Genomic DNA, 24,578 nt, shown 5'->3' with positions numbered 1-24,578 from the left:
TCTGTGTTAGAGCTGTTAGATTCCCATACATTTATGCACTTTTCAAGAATTTAGTACACCAAAGTGAAGTTACTGAATCAAAAAGCTCTGTTCTGATAAGAGATCTATTGATTTTAGTAACATAAAACCTTCTGATGTTCATTCTTTTAGCATTGTGAAATGTATGTTAATCTATAAGTACCTTACTATGAGTACCATACAGAAATAATTTTCAAAACTATAAAGTTTTATGTATCATACTGTATGAGATAACTTGAAATCCACTTCTTGATTTAGCTTTGAGAGATTGTGTTCTATACCTTTCACAGGGGATCCAAGCACCATGTTCATCTCTCATAAACACATCCATTCAGTTTGGTCCTATCTTATTCAAGACTGTGGATGCTTCTATAATCATCCCATCATGGGGAACGAAATCCATTTACATCAGTCAAGTGACTTCAGAGATTAAATATTTAGTCCACAGTCGCATAGCTCATAATCAAGAGACTCAGAGAAATCTGCCTTCTGCTAAAGCTTTAATGCCTTCCTCTCTTCTATAGACTTCATTTTTTAAAACCATAATAGAAAATTTGGTGTCTTATAATAGTATCTCTTATTACCCAGGGATAGAGTGAATAAAAGTGTACACATAGATAAAAATGTGTCTGACACTTGAGATTTTTAGAGGCCAATTAAATGATAGATTTTAGTTTATACAATGTACAAGCAAGCATAGCAAATTCTGTTCAGCAGTGTAACTACACTAAAGTTTCTATCTGATAAACTCCTGTGTTTGTTTGCTTCTATAGTAGAGGGAAAAGAATATCCATGCACTTAAAGTAGATACTATTGCCTTACTTCAGCAGTTCTCAACCTGTGAGCCTTGACCCTTTCTGAATGACCCTTATAATGTGGTTACATATTAGGTATCCTCCATATCAGATATTTACCTTATGATTCATAACAGTAGAAAAATTTCAGTTATGAAGTAGCAACTAAATAATTTTATGGTTGGAAACCCCACAATAACATGAGGACCCGTATTAAAGGATCACAGAACTAGGAAAGCTGAAAATTACTGCCTTAGTTTATCTCAATTTGGGGAACAAATTCTTCTTTGTTTAGCAATTTAAGCAACACTATCCTGTTTCTTCCCAGGCTGGGAAACTCATAATCAAGGTGCTGATATATTTTATACCTTCAGACGCTTTGCTTTGCTTACAGGCCTTCATACATTCCCACAAATGGGAAGAAGGAAGAAAATTTCCAAAACTCCTTTTGTAGGAGCATTAATCCCATTCAGGAGCAGAGGGTCCTTGGAACATATCTATAGCCCAAAGGCTAGTATTTAATACTGTTACATAAAACTTTCATGTGATTGGTCAGTCATCTCACTGTGATCTGTTCTGTTTGATGTTATAGTTTGCTGTTTCCAATCTAACTATATTTCCTAAAGTCCAGGGAAACGCATAAGTGTTACTTTGGAATTCTTTTCACAGAATTCAAGCTATTTTCCCTTTCCCTGGATTGTTCATTACTAAAATCAGGTGACTGACGTCTCCAGAAAGGAACATCAGCAATGACTGTGTACCTGTCTAAACAAGAGTTTCGTTAGTTTTACTAACGAAAAGCAAATTAAACACCAGAAAATTCTATTGTGAACAAAAGTTCATTCTAACTATTGCATCATAGGACATAAATTCAGATTTAGTTTTCCACATTCTAAAAACTGTTTCCTGGAACTGAATATGTATCAAGAAGAAGTGTTGCAAAACAATTGTCTGAAAATACTCAATGTAATAACAAAAGTGTAAGTGATAAGAAGTGAGAAGGTACTTCTGATCTTGAGATGGTATCTGTCGTAACAGGTTTTCTCTACTTTTCCACTTGTTTCCAAGTGTTTTAATCTTGTGTAGCTAAGATGGTTATGCCCATGTTTACCTACATGTTGGAATTTATATTGATTTACTAATTTCTGTGATGAATAGGTGTTGGATATAAACTACAGATCATCAATGGTTTGTCTTTTACATAGTGGATAAACTAAAGAATTCCATGGAATTATGTTTTCTCTCTCCATCCATTTAAAGAATAACAGTCTGTCCCAACCAGACGATCCTTAACATTTAAGTGTCACTATCAAAAACCCTGAGGATTAGTCATAGCCTAAATCCTGTCATTGTTTCATCTGAGAGTCTAGTTTGTGATGTGGAGGGGCTGCTCTGTGTGATTATTAAAACTACAAATCATAAAGTAGGGGACTGATACTATGAAAAGGAATTCTAGTTTCAGCATGCTTCTGGGGAAATAGCATAAAATATATCGAAAGAATCTTTGTATAAAGGGTAACAATTATATCACAGAAGCGAGGCAATTTTGTCTACGTATCATGAGTCTCACAAGCTTTTGCATTTGTGTTGGAAGATAATTTAAATATGTGAAGAATCTTCACATGAAAAGGCAGCAGTCCCAAAGACAATCCTCACTGTTAAAGAAAAGCCTTCAGAATGTTCTGTTCATGGTTAGACACTACATTTTAATACTTTTGAAAAAAAATATTCCTTTCATCACAGCCCATTGCAAAGAGGAGGCTTCCCAAAATATGCTGCTGTTTATAATATAATTAAAGCTAATGACAGAAAGCAAAATACAGTTCACTTACTCTAGAAATGTTTCCAGGACAGAGTGATAAACTGAAAGGAAATGTAATTTATAAAACGTCTCAGATCTTCAGTGCTGATCATGCCTTGTGATATATATATATATATATATATATATATATATATATATATATATATATATACACACACACATATGTATATTTAAAATATGGATACTTTAGCCACTACTTTCATTTGAGTCTTTGGTCACCTTCAACAAGTCCATCCTCCCACAAATGTGCACATGAGTGAGCTTCAGAGCTTCGGAGATCCTGTTGCCACGGACCGTTCAAGGCTCCTGTCCATAGACAAAGACTTCAGTGTGTTTCTTGTTTGGAATTTAGAGAAGGTAAACAGGAGTACATTGTTTTTACTTAATTAGTTAATTTATTATTTATTACTTATTTAATTAATTTATTAATGTTCAGTATGTTAGTGTGCATTAATGTGTGTTGGGGACTGTATATAAGTGTGTCTGCAGAAAATGTTCTAATATTGGGTGGCATCTGCTGTTGTGTGATTTGGGATTTGGGATTTGGGTGTTCCACCACCCAGCTCCCAAATAAATCACTCATGGAGGCTTGTTCTTACTTATGAATGCCTGGCATTAGCTTGGCTTGTTTCTTGCCAGCTTTCAGTATCCTAAATTATCCCTATTACCTTGCATCTCTAGGCTTTTATCTTTCTCTATTCCTGTGTATCTTTCTTTTCTTCTTTCTCCATGGCTTGCTGTGGAACAAGGTGGCTGGCCCTTGATGTCCTCATTTTTTGTTCTCTTCTTACTTGCTCTTCATCTCTCCTCCCAGATTTCTGTTCCTGTTTATACTTTTTGTCTGCTAGCCCTGCCTATCCTTACTCCAGCCTTTCTATGGGCCATTCATCTCTTTATTAGGACCATTACTTGTTTACGGTAGGCATAGTAACACAGCTTCACAGAGTTAAACAAATGCAGCATAACCAAATGTCACCCACCTGAAAATAATATTCCACCATATTATGCTATTGTTTTTGCTGTGATTGTTTGATATGGAGGTTTTTAATTGAACCCAGAGTTTGCTACATCTGCTATATAGTATGTCGAGTAAACCACTGGGGTCTCCCTTCCTCCGACTTGATCCTATTTCTGGGTCTCTCACCTTACATAGGAACACTTGGCTTGTTTCTGCTGCTGGGGATCAAAAATAGTTCCTTATGTTTGTGAGATTAACACTCTTACCTACCCTACCACTTCTTCAAGCCCAGAGAAGGGGTTTTTCCTCTGTTCATTTGTTTGCTTTTATTTTCATCAATTATCTCCTTACTTCAGCTTTTCCCTAGGACAACCCAGAACGCATAGGGAAAAGGTTGTGTACTGCACTTTTTTCCGGTTTGATTTCAGAGGCATATTTATCATTTTGCTTCTGGAGCTCTAAATCAGATGTTTGACTGTGGGAATTCTGGTAGATGGATGTGACCACTAACCCCAGAAATCAAATGTAAAGAGTGAAGATGGAAGGCAGCAAATGAATTTATTATTCAATTGGCCATGATTTATCAGCCCTGCCATCTATGATATTGACATCGGCTCTGAGGTGCCTTGCAGAAATGGCCAAGAAGTGTGCATGTTCATGCAGTATTGGTCAAACTGTGCTCTATAGATCATTTTCTAAGTTTTAAGCAGACAGAATCTTATTGGTGTGAGGGAATTTCCACTGCACTGAGGCATGCAGGCCATTCTCAATTTTGTGCCTAGAAAATATTCTGTATTACAAGAACATGACTTGCATCGTGTAGTTTTTATCAGAGAAAATCCGGGACATATAATGTGTGCTCCTGCTGAGAAGTTAGGGTCTGTCTCCTCATGAAAGAGTCAGAATAACAGCTCTGTTGATCTGGAATATGAAAGGTCATAACTGGACACTTCCATGTGGCACTCGAGGAACTAGGCAGGTCTTCAATGAAGCTGGTAGCTTTTAATTTGTTAAATGGTCCTTGATTCCTCTTGCTGTCATGTCTTGAACGGGGAGACTGAGTAGCTTTCTCTGAACAGTGTTTAAATGATCTGCATATTGAAATACCGAGTATACTGAGAGTTGGACCCAAATCTTAAAGTGAAGAAGACAAATTAATGCATGCCATTAATCCAAGCACTTGGGAGGCAGAGGCACTCTGATCTCTGAGTTCAAGACCACATTGATCTACTGTGAGAGTTTTTTGTTTGTTTGTTTTTTGTTTTTTTAATGTCATATAAGATTTTATTCATTATACCTGTAGTGGAAGTCATATTAGAAGAAAAGGCAGCACATGTGAATACTGTATAGTTAGTAATCTTCAAAGACACAATTTTAAGTTATATGTTTAGTTATTCTCTGTTAAACCACAATGCCATACAGGAAATTGCAATATATTTGCTAAATGGATGACATACAGTACAACATAGGCTATGAAAATTTATACTTAAAATTAAAGAGTATTTATAAAATTTAGAAACAGAAGGAAACATGCCAGTTTCACAAAAATCATTAAATATCTATAACTTTCCACACTTGGGAAGTTACTTGATATAAAAGCAGAGAGGGAATTCAGAGTAACTGTGAGAGTTGTAAGACCACCAGGGATATACCGAGAAGCCCTGCCCGCAAAAACAAAAATAAGAGAAAAGAAAGAAAGAAAAAATAAGAATGAAAGAAAGACAGGAGGGAGGAAGGAATAAATACAGACCATAATTTCTATTGCCCATGTCACATTGAATCTTCACTAGAAAGATACAGAATACTACAGAAAAGCATGGATCTGCCTTTTTCAAGTTTATGAAACAATGTTTCCTTGCTTATGTCAGAGATTACAGTGGTATTATCAGAGAAGGTCCATTCAGACTTATGAAAACTTAGCACATTATAATTTTTTTTGGATTTTTTTTTTTTTTTTGGTTTTTCAAGATAGGGTTTCTCTGTAACTTTGGTGCCTGTCCCGGAACTAGCTCTTGTAGACCAGGCTGGCCTCAAACTCCCAGAGATCCGCCTGCCTCTGCCTCCCGAGTGCTGGGATTAAAGGCATGTGCCACCATCGCCCAGTGCACATTATAATTTTTACAGTATCATCCATAGGACTGAAGAAAATTTCACATTTATTATTGGGATATGTTATTAGAGCTTAAGTTTCTGAAAAGGCCATACCCCACTCATAACAAGATAATTTTAAACAGGTAAAATCGAATATTGTGCTGAGTTGTACATAACCATTATTCCCAAGGTGTGTCAGCAATCTGTATCACTTGAGATGAGAATGTAGGCAAGTGATACAGGAAATTCTAGATAAAGTTGTACCACAAATGCCATCCACCTGTATTTCCCTAGTGTCTTAAGTCCTCTTTTTTTAAGCACAGCTTAATTTTTGTTTTTTGTAAAGATATACTTCAGAAGCATTAAATATATTTGTAATTTGGGGGAATCATTGCCATGCCTTATGTCCAAAACTTTTTATTGTCTCCTGAGTGTAAATATTGTTTCAGTTAAACATTCAGTTCCTAGTAGCCACCCCCTTGTCCCTTGGTAACTGCTTCCCACTTTCTATCTTTATCAGTCTGGCTCATTCTAAGTTACTTGTATACCTTGCAGTCTTACATATTTTTTTTCTCTGTCTGGACCATTTCCTTTAGCATGCATTTTCAGAGTCCACTTTCTTATCCTATTCGTCAGCACCGCATCCCTTTCTTATGCTTAAGTAATATTCCATTCATTAGAAAACACTTAATTTGCCCATCCATCCGTAGAAAGACATGAACAATGCCTCTCCTTCATTATGTACCAACATAAGTCTGAGATCCCAGTTTTAATATTCTTAAATACAGCTCTGCTGGGTTCTGTAGGTTGCTTAAGATCTGTTAAATCATTTTTCGGAGTGGCTACACTATTTTGCATTTCTACTAGTGATTCATAGATGTTTCCAAATCCCCAAACACTTGTCAGAAAATGTTATTTTTCTTCTGCTCCCAATTATTCTTCTGCTCCCATGGGTGTCCCTCATAAACCACTCTTAATAATTGCTTAAGTTTGAAGATTTCTGAATACAACATCAGTTTCTATACTTGTGACTGGAAAGTAGACACAGGACAAAAATTTAAACATGTAATGTACCAGTAAACTAAAGAAGCAATGGGAATTTTATTAGATTTCTTTATTTTATTACTGTATTCAAAGGTGGCCTCCTGAAATCTAATCCCAGGCAGTATTTGCTTAAGTTTGTCTGTGTTCTCAGACATGTGTTGAATCAAGAAGGTTGATTTTTGTTTACAAAGTGACTGAAAGAAACATTATATATTTACTGGAAAATATAGCTTTTTCATGTTCTGATATTCAGAAGCATTTCTAGCCTTAGTCTTCCTAGAATTTCTTAAGGTTTTTATTGTTTTGGAACAATAAATTTTAGGTCCTTTTGCTTGCAATTTATTATGTAGGGGTATTACTTAAAAATTAAGCAAGAATGCTTTAAACAACAACAACAATGTTTATAAGGAAGAATAATAAATGCATATTTCAGATACTTTGAAGAGAAAATTATCTTTAAGTTATATTACACAAGCAACTCAGAAAGGGGCATGATATTGACAAAGGAGATAAAATCTTGCCAGTGAGGTTACATTTCATCACAGTGGTTTTATTTGGTGGTGCTATCACTTTCTCTGTCTTAATTTTCTGAAGATCAGTATGCCATGGGCATTTTCCACCTACCCACTCTTCTCTGTTTGTCTTCATGAGATAGACACTGTGTTCCTCCCGCCTATTGGTCATTGTCATTTCACGTTTGAAATAAAAATGAATATTTCACTTTCTCTTTTTCTGCCCACCTTTCATTTTATCATCTCTTTCCCAGACTGTGTGCTTCCGTCATCTTTCTTCAATCCCACTCCATAGCTTTAAATGCTATTTTTTTATGAACCATCTCATTCCTTTTGACTGCCATCCAGAACTATTTTAATTCCCACCCCATCTTTATACCTGTGATTATATCTCTCTTGAAAGATACCAAGGAAAATGGTTATATTGGTTAAATTTTAGCATACAGAACTCGTGGTGTTCTCAGTTGAACACTGTCATTTCTTCTGAATGAATAGTGTGAATGTTTGCTAAGGGATTAGAGGCTTTTGCTGAAGTTTTGAATCCGGAAGAGACACATTAAATAACATAGTAAACCTAAAATATTGATTGGAGGGTTCTTGTTTCTCTACATAAAAGTACTTGCCCTTGCTCAATTCTGGAAGGTTGATATTTTAACTGTATTTCCAGGACACGTTAATGTCTGGGTTTAAGTTAGCTTTACTCCAGGGAGCAGTGACAGAATACTTGATGGTATAGAAGAGAAAATCCGAAAGAAAGAGTTGTTCTTCCTTTTTCCTTCTATGCCAAATTCATCTAACAGTGGGCACTCCCCTTCTTAGGCGGTTCAGTTTTTCTCAGGTATGTTTTTATCACTCCGGTTAGAGATATAAGGGAAAAAAAATCAATCTACTTTAGTCACATTCACGTCTCTGAAAAAAAAAATGCCTTTGTTAAACTTTCCTTTGTTTGCCTCAGGATTCTTGCCTATTGTAAAAGAGATTGTGTAGATTAAACTCCAGGAGAAAACGCTAAAGCTCCTGTGCAGTATTTCGTGTGTAGAAGTACATGCTCTTTGGGTCATGGCATTGGAAATAAGCAATGGAGATGTCTTTAGCATTTTAGAAACCAACCAGAGTATTTAGGTTTGATTTGAAGTTTTGGCATTATTATAGTTTTCAGAGACAAATGTTTCAAATGTATTAATTTATATAGAAATGGTTAGCTTAACCTTAACTGGTAATTTTATTTAGTTATTTTCCAATTAAAACACAAGGCATAATCAATAAATGCATAAGTCATATATGACAATAAAAAAAATCATTATAAACTTCCATTCTGCTTTGACTTGACTCAATTGTAAAAGTAACTGCATAATCTGGTGGTCGTACTCTTTACCCTTGTTTAATGTAAGACAATGCTAATGAAGCCTATATAGCCATTTTTACATAAGAATTACAGGGGTTGTGGTTTTTCTAGTTACTTTTTTTGCACTGTACAGTCACCATGATCAAAGAAAGTCATAAAAGAAAACTTTTATTACTAGCGCAGTAAGAGTTTATGACTCTCATGGCAGGAAACAAGGCAGCAGGCAGACAGTCATGGTGTTGGAGCAGTACTGAAAGCTCATACGTGACCCACAAGCAGGAGGCAGAAAGAAAGAGAGCTAATTGGTAATGGTAGTGCACTTTTGAAACCAAAAATCCTACCCTCAATAACAAACCTCGTCCTACTAGGCCACACTTCCCACTCATTCCTTCCCAAACAGCTCCAGGAACTGGGAGCCGAACATTCAAGTATATGAGCCTGTGTGGGGCAGTTTCATTCAAACTGCCACATAGGAATAAAGCAAAACTTTTAAAATTGAATTTAAGGATTTTGGGGAAATACTGTACAGGGAAATAAAGCAAAGGACTTTTGTACAAATCCCCAAGAAACACTTAAAACCCCATCATCCTAGTCTAAGTGTTTGTGGAGGTGGAGGTCTGGACCTCTCGAGACAACCAGCATAGGTAAACAGCTTCAGTTCAGTGAGGAAGCCAGTCTCAAATCTAAGCTAGAAAGCAATAGAGGAAAAGACCAACTTGTCCTCTGACCTCTGTGTGCATTCACATGGAAGCGATACACACACTGGCATATTTACTGTGCAACACACACATACAATAAAGAAGTAAATAAAAATAGCACTCAAATACAGTCAGTCCCACAGGAGAAAACAGAGGCTCATCAGGGCGCTGCTAGGTGGACATTCCACATGCTATGGTGTAGTAAAACAAGCTAATTGTGCAGCCTCCCAGTGCACTTCCTGTAAAACTATGGGATTTTTCAAAAGGGAATTTTATACATTTTTCCTCTATATTTAAAGTTAAAACAAAAATATAAAATTGAGATGCTGCTACCGGAAACACACTCATTTATCATGTTTGTTGATATCCAGAAGTTAGCAATCTAGAATATTCTGATAGTGTCTCAAGTCGCAAGGCTGCACTAAAGCCACATTCACATGCTCATGTCACCTTTTCACTTATGCTTTGGTAAATCATGACTATGAATCTCTAAATTGACTAACAGAGAAAACTACAAAGTGAGTCCTACTTTGATATTTTCTTTTTTCCAAATAACAGTTATATTCTTTTGAAAATAGAGTCTACAAAATGAGAACTAGAAGCCTAGTGTTCAAGCAAACTACTGGAAACACTTCAACAGACAATGCTGTTGTAAAGAATAGAAACTTAACTGCTGTAAAAACTTTTTTAAAAAATTTTTCAAGACAAAAACTTTATTATTAAAAACACTAGGCTACCTCCAGCATAAGTAAACTAAGATCTCATATTTCTTTGTTGGAAAAAAACGGCCGTTAAAAACTTTAAAATGAGCTTTAAATATATAATATGCTCCCATTAAACTATAGCTCATCTATCACTTCTATTTTTTTTGTCTTTTATGTGTGTGTGTGTATAACTATAAAGTAGATGTAAGTAAAAGATTCCTTAAAATTTCCTTTCTTAAATTTCTTGTTTTCTTAACTAAGCCATGGTCGTTTATACAAGCCATCCAAGTATATGATGTTTATGTTTAAAGGAATATATACATAATATTGAGTAAATATTTCTATTTTGCCCCTAAATTCTTCCACATTGCCTTGTTAGAGTTCATCCAGTGTCCCATGCACCCTCACATACTGGGGTGATAGCTTGTCATCTCAATTTATTGTCCAGTTCTATTGCAAAACATCCTTCTTATTGCTGCTCTGATATACATATATATATATATATATATATATATATATATATATATATATGTGTGTGTGTGTGTGTGTGTGTGTGTGTGTGTGTGTGTGTGTACCTTTCAACATGTATATTGCAATGTAAAACTATAAAAGCAAATAAAGTAAGCATTTTCTTCCCTCACAATTGGCCTAATTTCTTATTTGATCATTTACAATGTTTAACTCAAATATGTTTTATGTAATCAATGTAGGTATAAGTCTTCTATGTTAATAGAAAAAATAAACACAGTGTTCACTTATTTATATTTATCACTTAGTTAATATATACAGCAAGCATTTTCATGACCATGTAAAGAAGCACTTAATTAACCCCTTCTGTGGAGATCCAGGCAGAACAGATGAATTCTCACATTGGGTAGTGTAGAAGGACTTCATCCTGATTTCCTGTGTTGCGCTTGATTTCTATTGATATTGTGTGGCCTTGTTGGAGGTGTCCTGATCCCTCAGAAGACCAGCTTGACGAACTAGGTCAGATAAGCTGGGTTAGACCAATTTCTCTCTCTTTGACATAGGTTGGTATTTGACTTCATTTTTTCTGTTCATGGTAGTGGTTGATGATGTTTGAGAAGAAAGCACATTTCCCAAATGAGGACTTACAGTTTGGTTGTATATCTGAGTACTGAATCTTTTCTTCACTTCTGAAGAGAGAACTGATACAAACGTACAATTTGAGGGAAGGGACTCTCTTCTTCATTTTGACCTGACTATTCTACATACTCAGTACATTTAGCCACATTTTGTTCCCTTGAACTAATACTTTGCTTTGCTGAGTTCAATGATTTCTAATTTTTGTTAAATTTACTTTAATTACATTGTGTGTGAGAGTATACACTCACAGGAGACACTTACAGTTCTACCACCAAACAAGTGTGTCCAAAAAAATCAAGCATTGGTTGTTAGGTTTGATGGCAAGCACCTTTATGGACTGAACCATTTCATAAGCCCTGAATGATTGAAAAGTTTCTGAAACCCAATAAGCCTCTCCAACAATGCAATAATCCAAATCAGAGCAAATCAAACCGAATTAGAAAAAGCCCAGGTTTAATGGATACCAATGCTCCTGGGTAGCCTTTCAGTTCCCCAAAGAGGAGCTGGGGAAGGAAGACCAGAAAACCACATGCTTGTTCTGCAAGGTACAATTTCAATATACTATGGGAGTGGTATAGCCTCCAGAGATGCTGGAGAGGCCATAGTTTGGAGGGCTTTCATAGAGGTGGAATCTGAAGCAAGTCCCAGGGGAGGGGGCTTGGGATGGAACGCTCACCCAAACATCCCAGACTCTTTGGATAGATGGATTTCAGGGACTGGAGTGATGCTTCCAAACAAACACTAGTGCCCATGAATTTATGATGGCTATGTAATAAAAATAATTTCTGTTGATCATACTCAATTAGTTGTCCAGTAAATTGCACACATCTGGAGATCGTTACAGAACAGTGCAGGCAAGCCATTAAGCAAGCTGACTGTCAACTGCAGATTATGACGTGAACCCTCTGCTTTGCTTGTTCTCCCTGCTCCATCTTCCCAAGAGAATGGGGGGATGATGACGGTCATGGTGAAGATGCTTGGATTTTGCCAGCAGAGAAGCTGATTCAGATTCAAAGACCAGTGCCTTTACTTATCCATTTTGTTTGTTTAGGCAATGTTTCATTGTCCAAATATTGTGAAGAATAATACTTTATGATCGACTTTAGGCAGTGGTAAATGAAATAAAGTGCATAAAGTTATTACCCCCCTGCAATCCTGTTCAGACTCAATATGGTTTGTATTTGGAACTGAGAGGTGTTTGTTGCACTAATATGCTAGTTCTGAAGTACTGATGTACTTTGCAGTAGAGATAAGTGACAGTTAGTTTGGAGTAGCAGGAAAGATTGTGCTACTTTCAAAATGCTAATTGACTAATTTTTACAAAAACTTCATCTTTCCACAGAATTTAATTGAATCTCAGTAGATGGAGAGTTTAAAGTGATGATTAACTTTTGAGCCCATACTTAATGGTAAAATTACTTCTGAAAAGGCATAAATAGAATGTTTCTGAGCATTTCAAAATACTCTGCCACTTTACTTTAAAGTTTCCAACCTATACCCTCTGGTAATGGACACCTAATTATCACCCATTCCCATAATTCACATTTTTATCTTTTTAAAACTGAATTTATACAGCAGAGGAAGGAGATAGTAATTTGTAAAAGAAGCTTATGTGATACTTTATGGCAAAGTGCACTTCTCCTTCTTTACCCAATTACACTCATCATATTTAGAGATGGGTTCTGTGTCTCTACAAGGATAGGGAGAATTAAGTTGCACAGACATATGGAATTAACATCAGGATTCAAAATGCCTAAAGTTTTCTGAACTTTTCTCGAATTCTGACTCTTCAGTATGTTGTCCAGGTTCATTTCTTGATAGACACCTTACTACCAATACTAAATAATTTAACATGTAATTATACTATTCTCATATTTATTTATTTATTTATTTATTTATTTATTTATTTATTTATTTATTTACATTGTGACTGAATCATAGTAAACTCTCAGATTACATGTGATTTATCTTAAACACACACACTCTCTGTCTCTCTCTATAGTTTTAGCCTATTTATTTTTTGTTGACAACATAAATTTATCATACATTTTAAAAATGAGGCCTTAAACATCCCTAAACATGACAAATTGTATTGAAACCTTGATATATTTTCAGTTGCTACTGAGCATGACAAACCTTTTTCAGTCAGTGAAATCTACAAGATGAGAGACACGGTATTGCTGCAGTTGTTTTGCCCATTATATCAATTAACTTTCTCTTAGAGCGTTTAGTTATTATCGCTCAAAATTATTAGACTGTTTGTATGGTCTTGAAAGTTTTCATCTTCTGAACTTGATTATAACTTTGAGAATTGATAACTTTGAGAAATCATTAGCAGAAGGAAAAACTATTAGTATTTGCACATTAGGCCTGAGGCATTTGAACATATGCCAAACAATCGCTCATCACAAGAAGAGAAATCTGTTCATCACCGAAGTATTTATATATTTATTTGCCATCCGAAATCTGCCATGGAATACTTGAAAAATCCAAATTGTGACGGTAAAGCAGTCTCTATATAAATTCTTTCTTACAATGAAAGTCATAATGACAAAGTAATTTTAGTCAGCAACAAAATAACTTTATATTCATAATAAGATTTTATTTGAAATATTTTCCTTTCACTCTTAGAACCATCTTCATGTCCAAACAATGAAAATATCAATGACTTAAACAAATTGCATGACACTGTTTTCAGGTATTAAGTATACCTCATCTTTGAATACCTATGTAATCATTTTATGTGGCAGAACTCTAGTCAATGAACTTCAGCTTTAAGGAAGGAAGTAAATATCTACTGGTTGAAGATCAGGAAAACACACACACACACACACACACTTTCTAGTTTCAGTTTTAAAATGCTGGATGCCTCTTGTTTCTGCTAAAGCAGCCTTCCTCTAATGGTGAGCTTGATCACATTCGTTTTCTTTCTAGTTGTTAAACCAAGCAAAAAATGAGCATAGTGAACCCTGATGTCTAATCTTACATTCTCTTACCCAGTAATAAAGAACCTTGCCAATCTGACAGGTTGTCACAGCAATTATTCAGAAGAATGTCTGTAGCGGTAGTATCTGTCAGCCCATGTAGTATTGAATATTTTAACTGGCAGTCTTCCAAGACTGAACATTAATCTTGCCATCTCCTATTACAGTCCCTAATCAAGATATTCCAGGGGTGATTGCACTAACATTGTTTGAAGACTACATCTACTGGACTGATGGGAAAACCAAGTCTCTCAGCCGTGTCCATAAAACCTCGGGAGCAGACAGACTCTCACTGATTAACTCATGGCATACCATCACAGATATCCAGGTGTATCATTCTTATAGACAACCTGATGGTAATTATTCTTTTCATGATTTCCATAATGCATCCACATCTTTCAGCTGCATTTCATATTTTTATTATTTCAAGTTTAATATGATTTCATTATTGATAAGAATGATCAGATTCCATTATGTAGCATTATTTTATGTAACAAAGCCAGTTCATATCAAGCACTACTAGTGCAGGGTATGATTAGAAGCTCAGTAATTGCATAAATAACTATTCATCTATTCATATTGTATTAAGCTGAGATGCGAGTAATTCACGTAGTCAGAGAAGTGTAAAATATATCCTTAAAATAATTCATGAGAGTACATCTACAGGGTCCTTAATTTCTAGAACTCTAGCTAGAGGGAATTCTATTTCAATATTTCAGGATTCTAAGATTGCAATCCAATGTGCTTCATAGGATTCTACTAAACTTGTGGGGATAAAGGTTTGATGGTTTTCCTGTACTAAAAGCAAAACATCATGCTTATAGCTCATTATTTCATTGCTTTATTTTGCATTTATATTTCTAAGCATATGTATCTCTTCACCCAAAATGCTTCCAGTCTGTTTACTTTTCTAATGAGCAACTACTTTTAACTAACACACTTGTTTTTGTAGAAGGTATTTAAAATTAGTGAAAAAAAGAGATTGAATTGCATTTCTTAGATATACCCATAACTTTTATAGCTTCAAATTGTGATGGTTTATTCGACTATAAATTATGATTCTTGAAAGTTCAGTCTCACATGCCATGTCACCTTCCGGGTCTTGATAATTTCGTTTTGCTGTGTCTTTTTATATGCAGTCTCCAAACATCTTTGCACAGTAAACAACGGTGGGTGCAGCCATTTGTGCCTTTTAGCCCCTGGGAGGACCCACACCTGTGCATGTCCCACCAACTTCTATCTTGCAGCGGATAATAGAACTTGTTTATCAAACTGCACTGCCAGTCAGGTGAGTTGAACTCTGGAATCACTTCCTGGGTTGTTTGTGTATGTTGCTATTAAGGTCTGGCCTGAGTTTGCTTTGTGTTCAAATAATTTAAAGAACAATTGTTTGTTACTATGCACAATGAAATGAGTGACCATTCTGGGCACTGCCCGGAATCAGGGAAAAGCAATTTAATGCAGACACTTCAAATAGGATTCGCGACATAAGAAAACAAATAGAGGCCAGGAAGAAAACAAAGAGAAGAGATAGCCAATTTTACCCAAGATTCAAAGATAACTCTGACTCCAGTCTTATGTGTGCTGAATCACAAGATCAGAGGGCATTTTACATAGGTAAAAAAGAATGGTAATGATGGGACGATGTAGTAAAAGTATATAGCATTTAAATAATCATGTTAACTCTCTACAACCAACCCTGCCTCGACATAGCACCTGCAAATACAAAGCAAGTGCAAAACGGAATAAAGAACAATTAATTTGAATTAATATATAATAAAAATAATTTACATGTGAAACCACCAATCAAAATTTGCTTATACACAGTGAAGATATTCCAGAAAAAAAATAATCTACTTAATGGCTTTTAATTGTATGGAGTTGATTTTATTACTTTGCATTAGATTTTGTAATGTATTCATGTGACATTAATAATTTTACTTTGTTACACCAGAGCCAATATCTTGTTTGGTTTGAGATCAAATTGTTAAATAAGGCACGAATATTTTTTGAAGCCAGTAAATTTATTCTTTTAATTGTATTCTTTGAATTTGCTCATTGTTGGAAACTAGAGTAAATATCCTTGCCAAAGATTTCGTTTTCAGTTGAGCTGGTGTGAAATAGAAGCCAGTTTTAGCTCAGCTGACCTCTGAAGGCAGAGCGGCACGCACCACACAGGAAGTCAATGTCTTTTTAGAGATTAAGGGCATTGGCTGAATGGAGTACAGTCTGTGGCTGGATCCATGGCTCTGCTTCATTCTGATGGAATCAGCTGCGTGTGCTCCCTAAACTTTTGGTGCCTTACTTTTCCCATCTTTAAATGGGATATTTATCTTAATCTATTTTCTGATGCTATGTAACAGATTTCCACAAAACGTGAATTTATAAAGACACTAGATTTACTGCGTAATTCTGAATCCAAGATCAAACTGCTACAGCTGGTTGAGGCAAAGGAGAGCAATCTAAATGGCATCGAACAAGAACTCATGGTCGCCTTTATTACGTTATGTATGCCTTAATCATTACATTTCAAGGACACAGTAAAGTTTCTATGGTATAGCTAAGTATACAGCATAAATACATAACAACTTCAATTTTACAGTGAAAGTAGTTTAAATTTATGCAAGGGCAAAACAACCAAAATAAACAAAAGTCAAAGTTAAAAACACAGTATAGCTATTGTCAAAACATCTAACCTTGTCCGCCAAAGAAAAGCATTCATCATTCAGGAGGGAATCCTACTCATTCACTACATTAAGTGACTGTTACCATTCAAAATGAGTCTTGGACATATGTACAAATAATAGAGATAATATTTTTCAGTAGATTGTTATGACAATTAAGTGGAAACAGTTATTCAGACATAGTAGCAGTAGCTAGCCTCACCCTCACCCAAAATACAAAGAACACCAAGGACCAGCAAACACAAGAGTGTGATTCTGGCTAAGAAGAGAAAAGTAAATTTGTCTGTGTGTGTGTGTGTGTGCGCGCGCGCACATACATAAAGGTTCACAGGCACTCACACACACACAAAGTTTACATCCCTATGTTTATCAGGAGAGCAACGCCTCCTGTTCCTAAAAGCAAATCTGGCCAACTCAAATACGTTATCTGACAGATTACTTCAAAAGTAACAACTAGTTTGTTATAGTATAGAAATCTTAAAATAAAAATACAACTCTCAATAAAAAGCTATTGTAAATTGTTTTTCCTTTTTAGAGATTTACTTCTATTTTCAAAGCAAATAGCAGAAATGAAATTCAATCATCTGGGTTCTTAACTCATTCAGGAAATTTCCCCCATATCATTGGCTTCTATGTTTACTTTAATTTCTCCTGAAGTTAGGAGAGTGCTGGTGCTTACTTTAGAATCACTTGAAGGTACAAAAGACATTGTTTTGAAGAGCAGCTCACTTCTTTTTTAAAGCCTGATTTCTGGTACTATCTTCATTTGGTGACTTCCAGATTTTTCTGGGTTTTGAGTTGGAGAATGTCCACTATTTAGGAGGCCAGGCAGTTTTTCCAGGCATCTTAGATTTTTTCCTAGTGAAATGTAACAAGTTCTCTGAGGCAGCCATGTCATCAATGCCTCTAGGTCTATATGATTTTGGCCTTCATGGCAATTATTCTGGATCCAGCTTTGGTTCTGACACTGGTTCAAATTTTGACTGACAGAGGTGGAGGAGAAACTGTTTTATTTTGATTGTTTGTTTTATGGTTTCTCTGGAGGAACTCTTGCAGGAGATCTGGATATAGCATTGGCTTTGGTAGGAAGAGGGGGCCTCTGGGTGGGACTGGAGGAGCCCTGTTTAAGTTTCTGTTCTAGCAGTGAATTTTCCTCTCCTCTTTGGACTTGGAAGGAAAAGATTCTTCTCTGCAGCTAATAAGCCAGTCTTTGTTGCTGGAACCTTACCAGGTGTTACACAGTTTTGGAAAGCAAAGGCTTTTGGATATCTTATCTTTGGATAAAGATCCAGTTCGGTTCCCTGACAGCTAAGCCTCTTTCCCTATTTCACACTTCCACCAGCACAGGGCTCCAGTCTCTTAATCCACCAAAATGAATCATCTCCCCTTCTATAAAACTAAGCTCATCAGCTGGGCGGTCGTGGAGCACACCTTTATCCCAGCACTTGCAGGCTGAGGCAGGTGGACCTCTGTGAGTCGAGGCTAGCCTGGTCTACAAGAGCTAGTTCCAGGATAGGCTCCAAAACTCCAGAGAAACCTGTCTTGAAAGGGTTAATAAAAAAAAGAGAAAAAACAAAGCCTAAAACTACGTTAATCTTCCTAGGTCCATTCATGGTAACAGAATGTTCTGCAAAACTACTTAACTTTATTTTGCCATCAATGCCTATTTTCCTTCCCTCCCTATTTTTAGGTTCAGATCAGAGTGGCTATAGGATTAAGGTCTTTTCTGTTTCTTTTTATTTATCCACTCTCATATATTTAACTGCTGGAATTTCTTGTCCTAAGTTTCCCAGAGCATGCTTTAAAAATATCTCCAGGCCGGGCGGTGGTGGCGCACGCCTTTAATCCCAGCACTCGGGAGGCAGAGGCAGGCGGATCTCTGTGAGTTCGAGACCAGCCTGGTCTACAAGAGCTAGTTCCAGGACAGGCTCCAAAACCACAGAGAAACCCTGTCTCGGGAAAAAAAAAATGTTAAAAATATCTCCAGATATATTTCCTTAAGAAAGGGAAAGGGATAAATAGATGTGGATGGCAAGGTGGGTGAATAAAGTGGGGAGATGGTTGTGGGAGGGAAAACAGGGGGAGGCAGAAAAAATTAAGGGACCATTGGAGGATAGTATAGAAACATAATATAGCAGAGACTTCCTAAAATATAAAAATATATGAAGGGAATCCTAATGAGATGATCATATACCGGGGAGACAGAGTCCTAACTGGCCATCTCTTGTCATCAAATGAAGCATCAATCCCAGAATTGGATTACATTTTATTGAGTTGCTTAGGGGCTCATTGAGAATCATCAAGCAACCAAAGCTGTTGCTAAGGCTATAGGTTCCTCTCTACTAACTGATGGCGCGAAACTATTGACAAAGACAACATCTACTCAACTTATTGAATAGAGAGATGTTGAGCTGGTGACTATATATAGTCTGTCTCCCTATATATCAGCTTCTTTGGTTCAGGAAGGTACTCAGTACACTAACAAAATATAAACATAAACAGAAAGGCAAGTCAGAAGCCTTTAATTTACCATGGTATACTACCTTAAAGAGATGCTATGGCAAATGTGGCACAAGACTTGTGGTAGTAACCAAGTAATAGCTGATGTAACTTAAGGCTTCCTCCACTAAATAAGACTCATACCTAACACTGCTTATGTGACCAAAAACCTGAGAAGAGAAATCCTAGGGACCTAAGGAAAAAAAAAATCCACTGGTCTAAGAATAAAAAGAAGAAAATATGTAGTGATAAAATAACTAGATAAATAAGATAAATAAAATAAAATAATATAGAGCACTGTTGTCTAAATATTTTAGAGTTGTGAATCAGCTTAATTCCTTGAGCTAGACATAATAAGGGCTCATCCACTCTCCATGATCTGCTATATTTCCATAGCTTCCCATTTGATGGACAAAGTATTATCCTTGGATTCTGGCTAATGCTTTATTTCTTCAACAAAATTATCGGAGAACACACGCTTCTCCTATTTATTCCCCTTGGCCATTCTTCTCCTGGTAGTTTTTTTTTCCACATCCTGATGATTTCTATGCTGGAACAGTTAATTCATTTTCCTGTACAGCATTGTATTCATACTCCACTATACAGTCAACTGTGCTGCTGCTCCAGTGAGGAGAACGTGAGCAGCATCCACTCTTGCTTTCAAACTGGGTGCAGTGGGGAGGCACCTCCATCTGCTCCAGGTTCTTGGCTGCTCCTCAAGCCTGGTTTCTGTTACAACCTGGCAGGCAAGAAGTGGGACTGTGCAGCTTTATATTTTTATTTTTAATATTAGTGCATTTTATATTTTTAATTTTAATGCAACTGAATTTAAATATGAAAACATGATTCTGAGATATAAAAGAAATCTTCTGTAATAAAATGTTGGTTATAATTAATAGGCAATGTAACTGTGTTTTATCATGGTTTCTTTGACTCAAAACCACTTTATATTCTTTTTAGATTGAAATGAGAGCAGAATTTTAAATTATGTATAATTCCAACAGTTGGTATTTATAAATCAGATATATTTGGTGATCTTAAATGTGTATTAGAAATTTCCTCTCATAATTGGGAATACTTTGAAGATTCTCAGAAGACATGGAATCCTCTCACTAATGTGCTTTGATATCCTGTAATGACTGGAAATATAAAATGTTCAGGGTAATTGCTTTCAGATTTAGCCTCATTTCCCCAAAGAGCCAACTATGTATAAAGGTATTTTTCTCCTCTGGTAACGTAGGAAAAAACACGACAGACATGACCACAGGCTAAGCAAATTATAGAAAAATCAGTTGAATAGATAGATTTCCCCGGGCTCCTGCTCTCTATTCCCTTCCACGTTTCTACAAGAGGAAGGATTTCACTCTCCTGTTTCTAATTCTATTCAGAGTTGACTCTATGGTACTGGACACCTTCAGCATCTACTAATAGCCGAGGCTTTCTTTCTATAGCAATTGCATTTTGAATGAACAAATGTATTCCATACCCATGTCTATTAAAGATAACTGGACCAAAGCAATATTTTCAAGTTACCGTTTTTCAATGCCAAATCCTCTGCATGGGAATTAATGTATTACATTTCAAGAAGGAAATAACTTTAAGAAATGTATTCATAAAAGGTTTCCAATCTGCATGAATATAAGCTCTTTTAAAAAACAAAGAAGAATCTGGTTGTGATCATCCACACCTTCAGTCCTCACTTGGGAGGCAGAAACAGGTGGATTTATTTGAGGTAAAGGCCAGCCTGGTCTATATAGTAAAGTTCCAGGACAGCTGAAGGAACGTAAGGATAACCTGCCTCAAAACAAACAAACAACAAACAAACAAACATATTAACTAACTAAAGCAAGAGAAATAAATAAGAGTAAAGAATATACGTTGACCAACAAAGGGGAATTATATTTATTAATTGCTTATTATTAGTGATTTAATGTCAACCACTTGAGATACTAGTACTTTGTTCAAACAATTAGCTTTTATTTTTGTAATTAAATATTAGTAAGATTAATATATTTTATTTTTAAATATTAGCAAAAATAAATATTGCGACATTGCCCAAGAGCACTAAGGATCAAATTGACTAAACCTTTGGGCCACTGTGCATTGTTCTACAGAGTAAACTTGGCAATAAAAACGGTTCGCAGCATGGGGTACACAGTATTTGACTTGTGTATGGATCAACTCCCACTGTCACATAAGCACCTGAGATAAAGATGTGTACCTGTAATCTCACATGTGGAAAGTGGAACCTTAGAGGAACCGAAGTTCTCCCTGACTTTTTCTTCTTTTTTTCCTTTATCTCTGCTTGAACTTCCCATATTCTACCCTGCCATAGGCCAAAGCAGTTTCTTATTAACGAATGGTTATAAAACATATTCACAGCATACAGAAGGGAATCCCACATCAACTTTGATATTTTCAATGGAAGAACTTGAAAATAGCATCTGTCAATGGAGCAATGTGTGACTGGAATTTTAAGTTATATTAATTTTTATAACATACATTTCCTATGTATTTTTTTAATTTTTATTGTTTGGCTATATCTGAGATACTAGCACATTAAAATAATTACCATGAGTGTAAGGTTGGTTCAGGCTTCTGAGTCAGTTCCTATTTCAAATAAAAACAAAACAATAAGTAAATAAATAGACCAATAAAATAAAATCAGCAAAGACACTATTGCATCCTAATTCCTACATTTTTTAAAAACATTACTGTGGATTCCCTTTCCTTACCTTCCCACCTTCCCAAATTATGTACATTTTAAACACTTAGCTCTAGTAAGAAATCTTCATACAGGTATAATTATATTCTGATTACATTCAAGCCTACTATCTTCTATGTTTAAAAATAATTCCAATACTTGAAAATAACTGTTTTGACTACAGTTTTGGAGAAGGATCAACAATATTTATGTGAGAAGTTACAAATTCTGATCTTAGGTAGTTTTTTGTTTGTTTCCTTGTTTGGATTGAGAACATTCATGACACTGAGGAACTGTGATTGTACAGTTGGAGGGAATCTTTCAAGTTTACCCAAAACATTTAATTAATAAGAGCTGGCCTGATTTTCACTGAAGTTGCCAAGATTCTTATGGAAATGTAATTGTCTTCCATTAATTTCATATTTACCTAATTCATGTTGATATCTCTTCCTGATAGCCCTGGACCTGGTATAGTGCTTCAGAGACATTATTCGTATGGAATCAGTTAAACATCCGACATTTTTATGGCCATGCAGTTTCTTTAGCAGCTATTTAGTTGTGTGCTCTGTTGTGATTTAAACAGCCCTTCAGACAGCATGGGAATGCCTGAGTCTGATTGTGAGCACTGAATCTCCAACATGTTCAGAGTAGTGAAATTTTTTGACAGACTGTGTTGGTGTTTATGCATTCATTGCTTTTTTTTTTTTGTTTTTTTTTTGTTTGTTTGTGTTTTGTTTTTTGTTTTTTTGAGACAGGGTTTCTCTGTAGCTTTGGAGCCTGTCCTGGAACTAGCTCTTGTAGACTATGCTGGCCTCGACCTCACAGAGATCCGCCAGTCTCTGTCTCCCGAGTGCTGGGATTAAAGGCGTGCACCACCACCCAGCGCATTCGTTGCTTTTTGTAGAGCCTCTAGGACTATGTGTATTCAGCATTACAATGAGAGAGTTAGAGGGGCTGTGCCATGTTCTGCAGGAATACCCATTGTGTATGTGTGATGACTATCAACATTCTTAGTGTACCTTCTTCTCTTTTAAAGTTTCAGTGCAAAACTGATAAATGCATCCCTTTCTGGTGGAAATGTGACACCGTGGATGACTGTGGCGATGGATCGGATGAGCCTGACGACTGCCGTGAGTATTCTGAACACTGGCTTTGGATTTTGGTGTTCGTCACATTCCAGAACTGGAGAAATCACCTAGAAAAAGTTTATCTCACAATTCTTATAAAAATGTAGAGACAAATAGTTGCAATTTCTTGGGTTTGTTCCTCATGACTTTTTTTTTTTATTTTGTTTTGTTTTGTTTTGTTTTTTCCTCAACAAAACCTTTATCTTACAGTGGTCAGTAGTATAGTAATTGGTGTGATTTTTTTTAACTCAATGTATTCACAGAATTTGAAATGCAAATTAGCAAGATGCAGAAATACCTTCCCATATAATGAATAGAAAAATATATATTTTTTGTCAGTGTTAAAATATTGAAAATCCTTGAGGAGTCCAAATTTTTAATGTTAAATTTAATTTATGGTAAATTGATTTTATTTGCCCTTAACAATTAATGCAAAGGGCTCCTGACTGTGACACCTCTGGTTAGAGCCTCTAAGCTAGCAATCATTGCTAACTTAAATGGTAGTGGGCAATCAGAGAATTTCCTGGAAATTCTGTTACAGTTCACGCCATAGGTCATTCCAATCCTTCCTTGTCAAGATGAAGAGCTTACAGTCAATCCTGGCAATTCCCTTAGTGTCTCAGTGCGTATTTGGCCTGACTTGGCACTGACATTTGATTCTTGCATTGGCCTTGATTGGCCCTGACAACTGAGTTCAAGATCCTAAGCCTTCCACTGAAGAGGAGTTTTCGTCTAAGTGAAAGGCTGTTATAAGCTTCTGAAGACCCTTTTTGCACCAATTATAAAGCCGTGTCACATTTTCATATTGTTACTTAAATGAACTATGTTTCATCTTCCCTTTCGTTACCATCCACATACTCTAAAAGTTCTTTCCCATATTCTCTTTTTATGTGGAAAACATCAGGCCACTTCTTTGGTGAGAAATAAAATGAAAGCCAATCCTTTCCTAATCTATTTGTGTGTTTGATTTTTTTTTAGGCATTGTTGAAAGATTTTATTTTCATTCTAGTAGACATGAGGAGAAGTATTTATGGATAATAGGTATAAAGTTATGATCAAATTATTCTTTTTAAAAGTTTTTGAATTGGAACAGCAGCCAAAAGAAAGGGTAGTATGGATGATGATGAACACTTACTATGACTTATTTGTTATAAGAATATTACTTTTCCACAATAAAAGGTATTTTTCTATAATGCAGTGAATAAAGTAAATATAGTTTGCCTTCATATATTTAAACATAATGGCAAATGCCTACTGATGTCCTGTTAAGATGACCTTTACTGACCAGAGCCACCGTTGTTGAGGGAAACACCACATCAAAGACTTAGAGCAGAGACAGAATCACAATATTTGTTCTCTTAAATATTTGTACCTTAGCCGGGTGGTGGTGACGCACGCCTTTAATCCCAGCACTTGGGAGGCAGAGGCAGGTGGATCTCTGTGAGTTCGAGACCAGCCTGGTCTACAGAGCTAGTTCCAGGACAGGC

At 35.9% G+C, this 24,578-nt stretch overlaps 1 protein-coding gene across 1 annotated transcript in view; it reads left to right on the top strand.

Annotated features, from left to right (window-relative positions):
* The window catches only part of Lrp1b (LDL receptor related protein 1B), a 1,800,012-nt gene that overhangs the window by 1,595,935 nt on the left and 179,499 nt on the right, over window positions 1–24,578 (top strand). Inside the window, exons 61-63 of the mRNA XM_026778709.1 lie at window positions 14,245–14,433; window positions 15,217–15,365; window positions 23,001–23,094. Of these exons, the coding sequence (XP_026634510.1) occupies window positions 14,245–14,433; window positions 15,217–15,365; window positions 23,001–23,094 (432 nt within the window). The remainder of the gene's footprint in view (window positions 1–14,244; window positions 14,434–15,216; window positions 15,366–23,000; window positions 23,095–24,578) is intronic.

This window comes from Microtus ochrogaster, chromosome 4 (genome assembly GCF_000317375.1).
Source record: "Microtus ochrogaster isolate Prairie Vole_2 chromosome 4, MicOch1.0, whole genome shotgun sequence".
NCBI classification, from domain to species: Eukaryota; Metazoa; Chordata; class Mammalia; order Rodentia; family Cricetidae; genus Microtus; species Microtus ochrogaster.
Note: the sequence above shows the minus strand (reverse complement) of the source record. Positions and strands in the feature narration are given on the sequence as shown.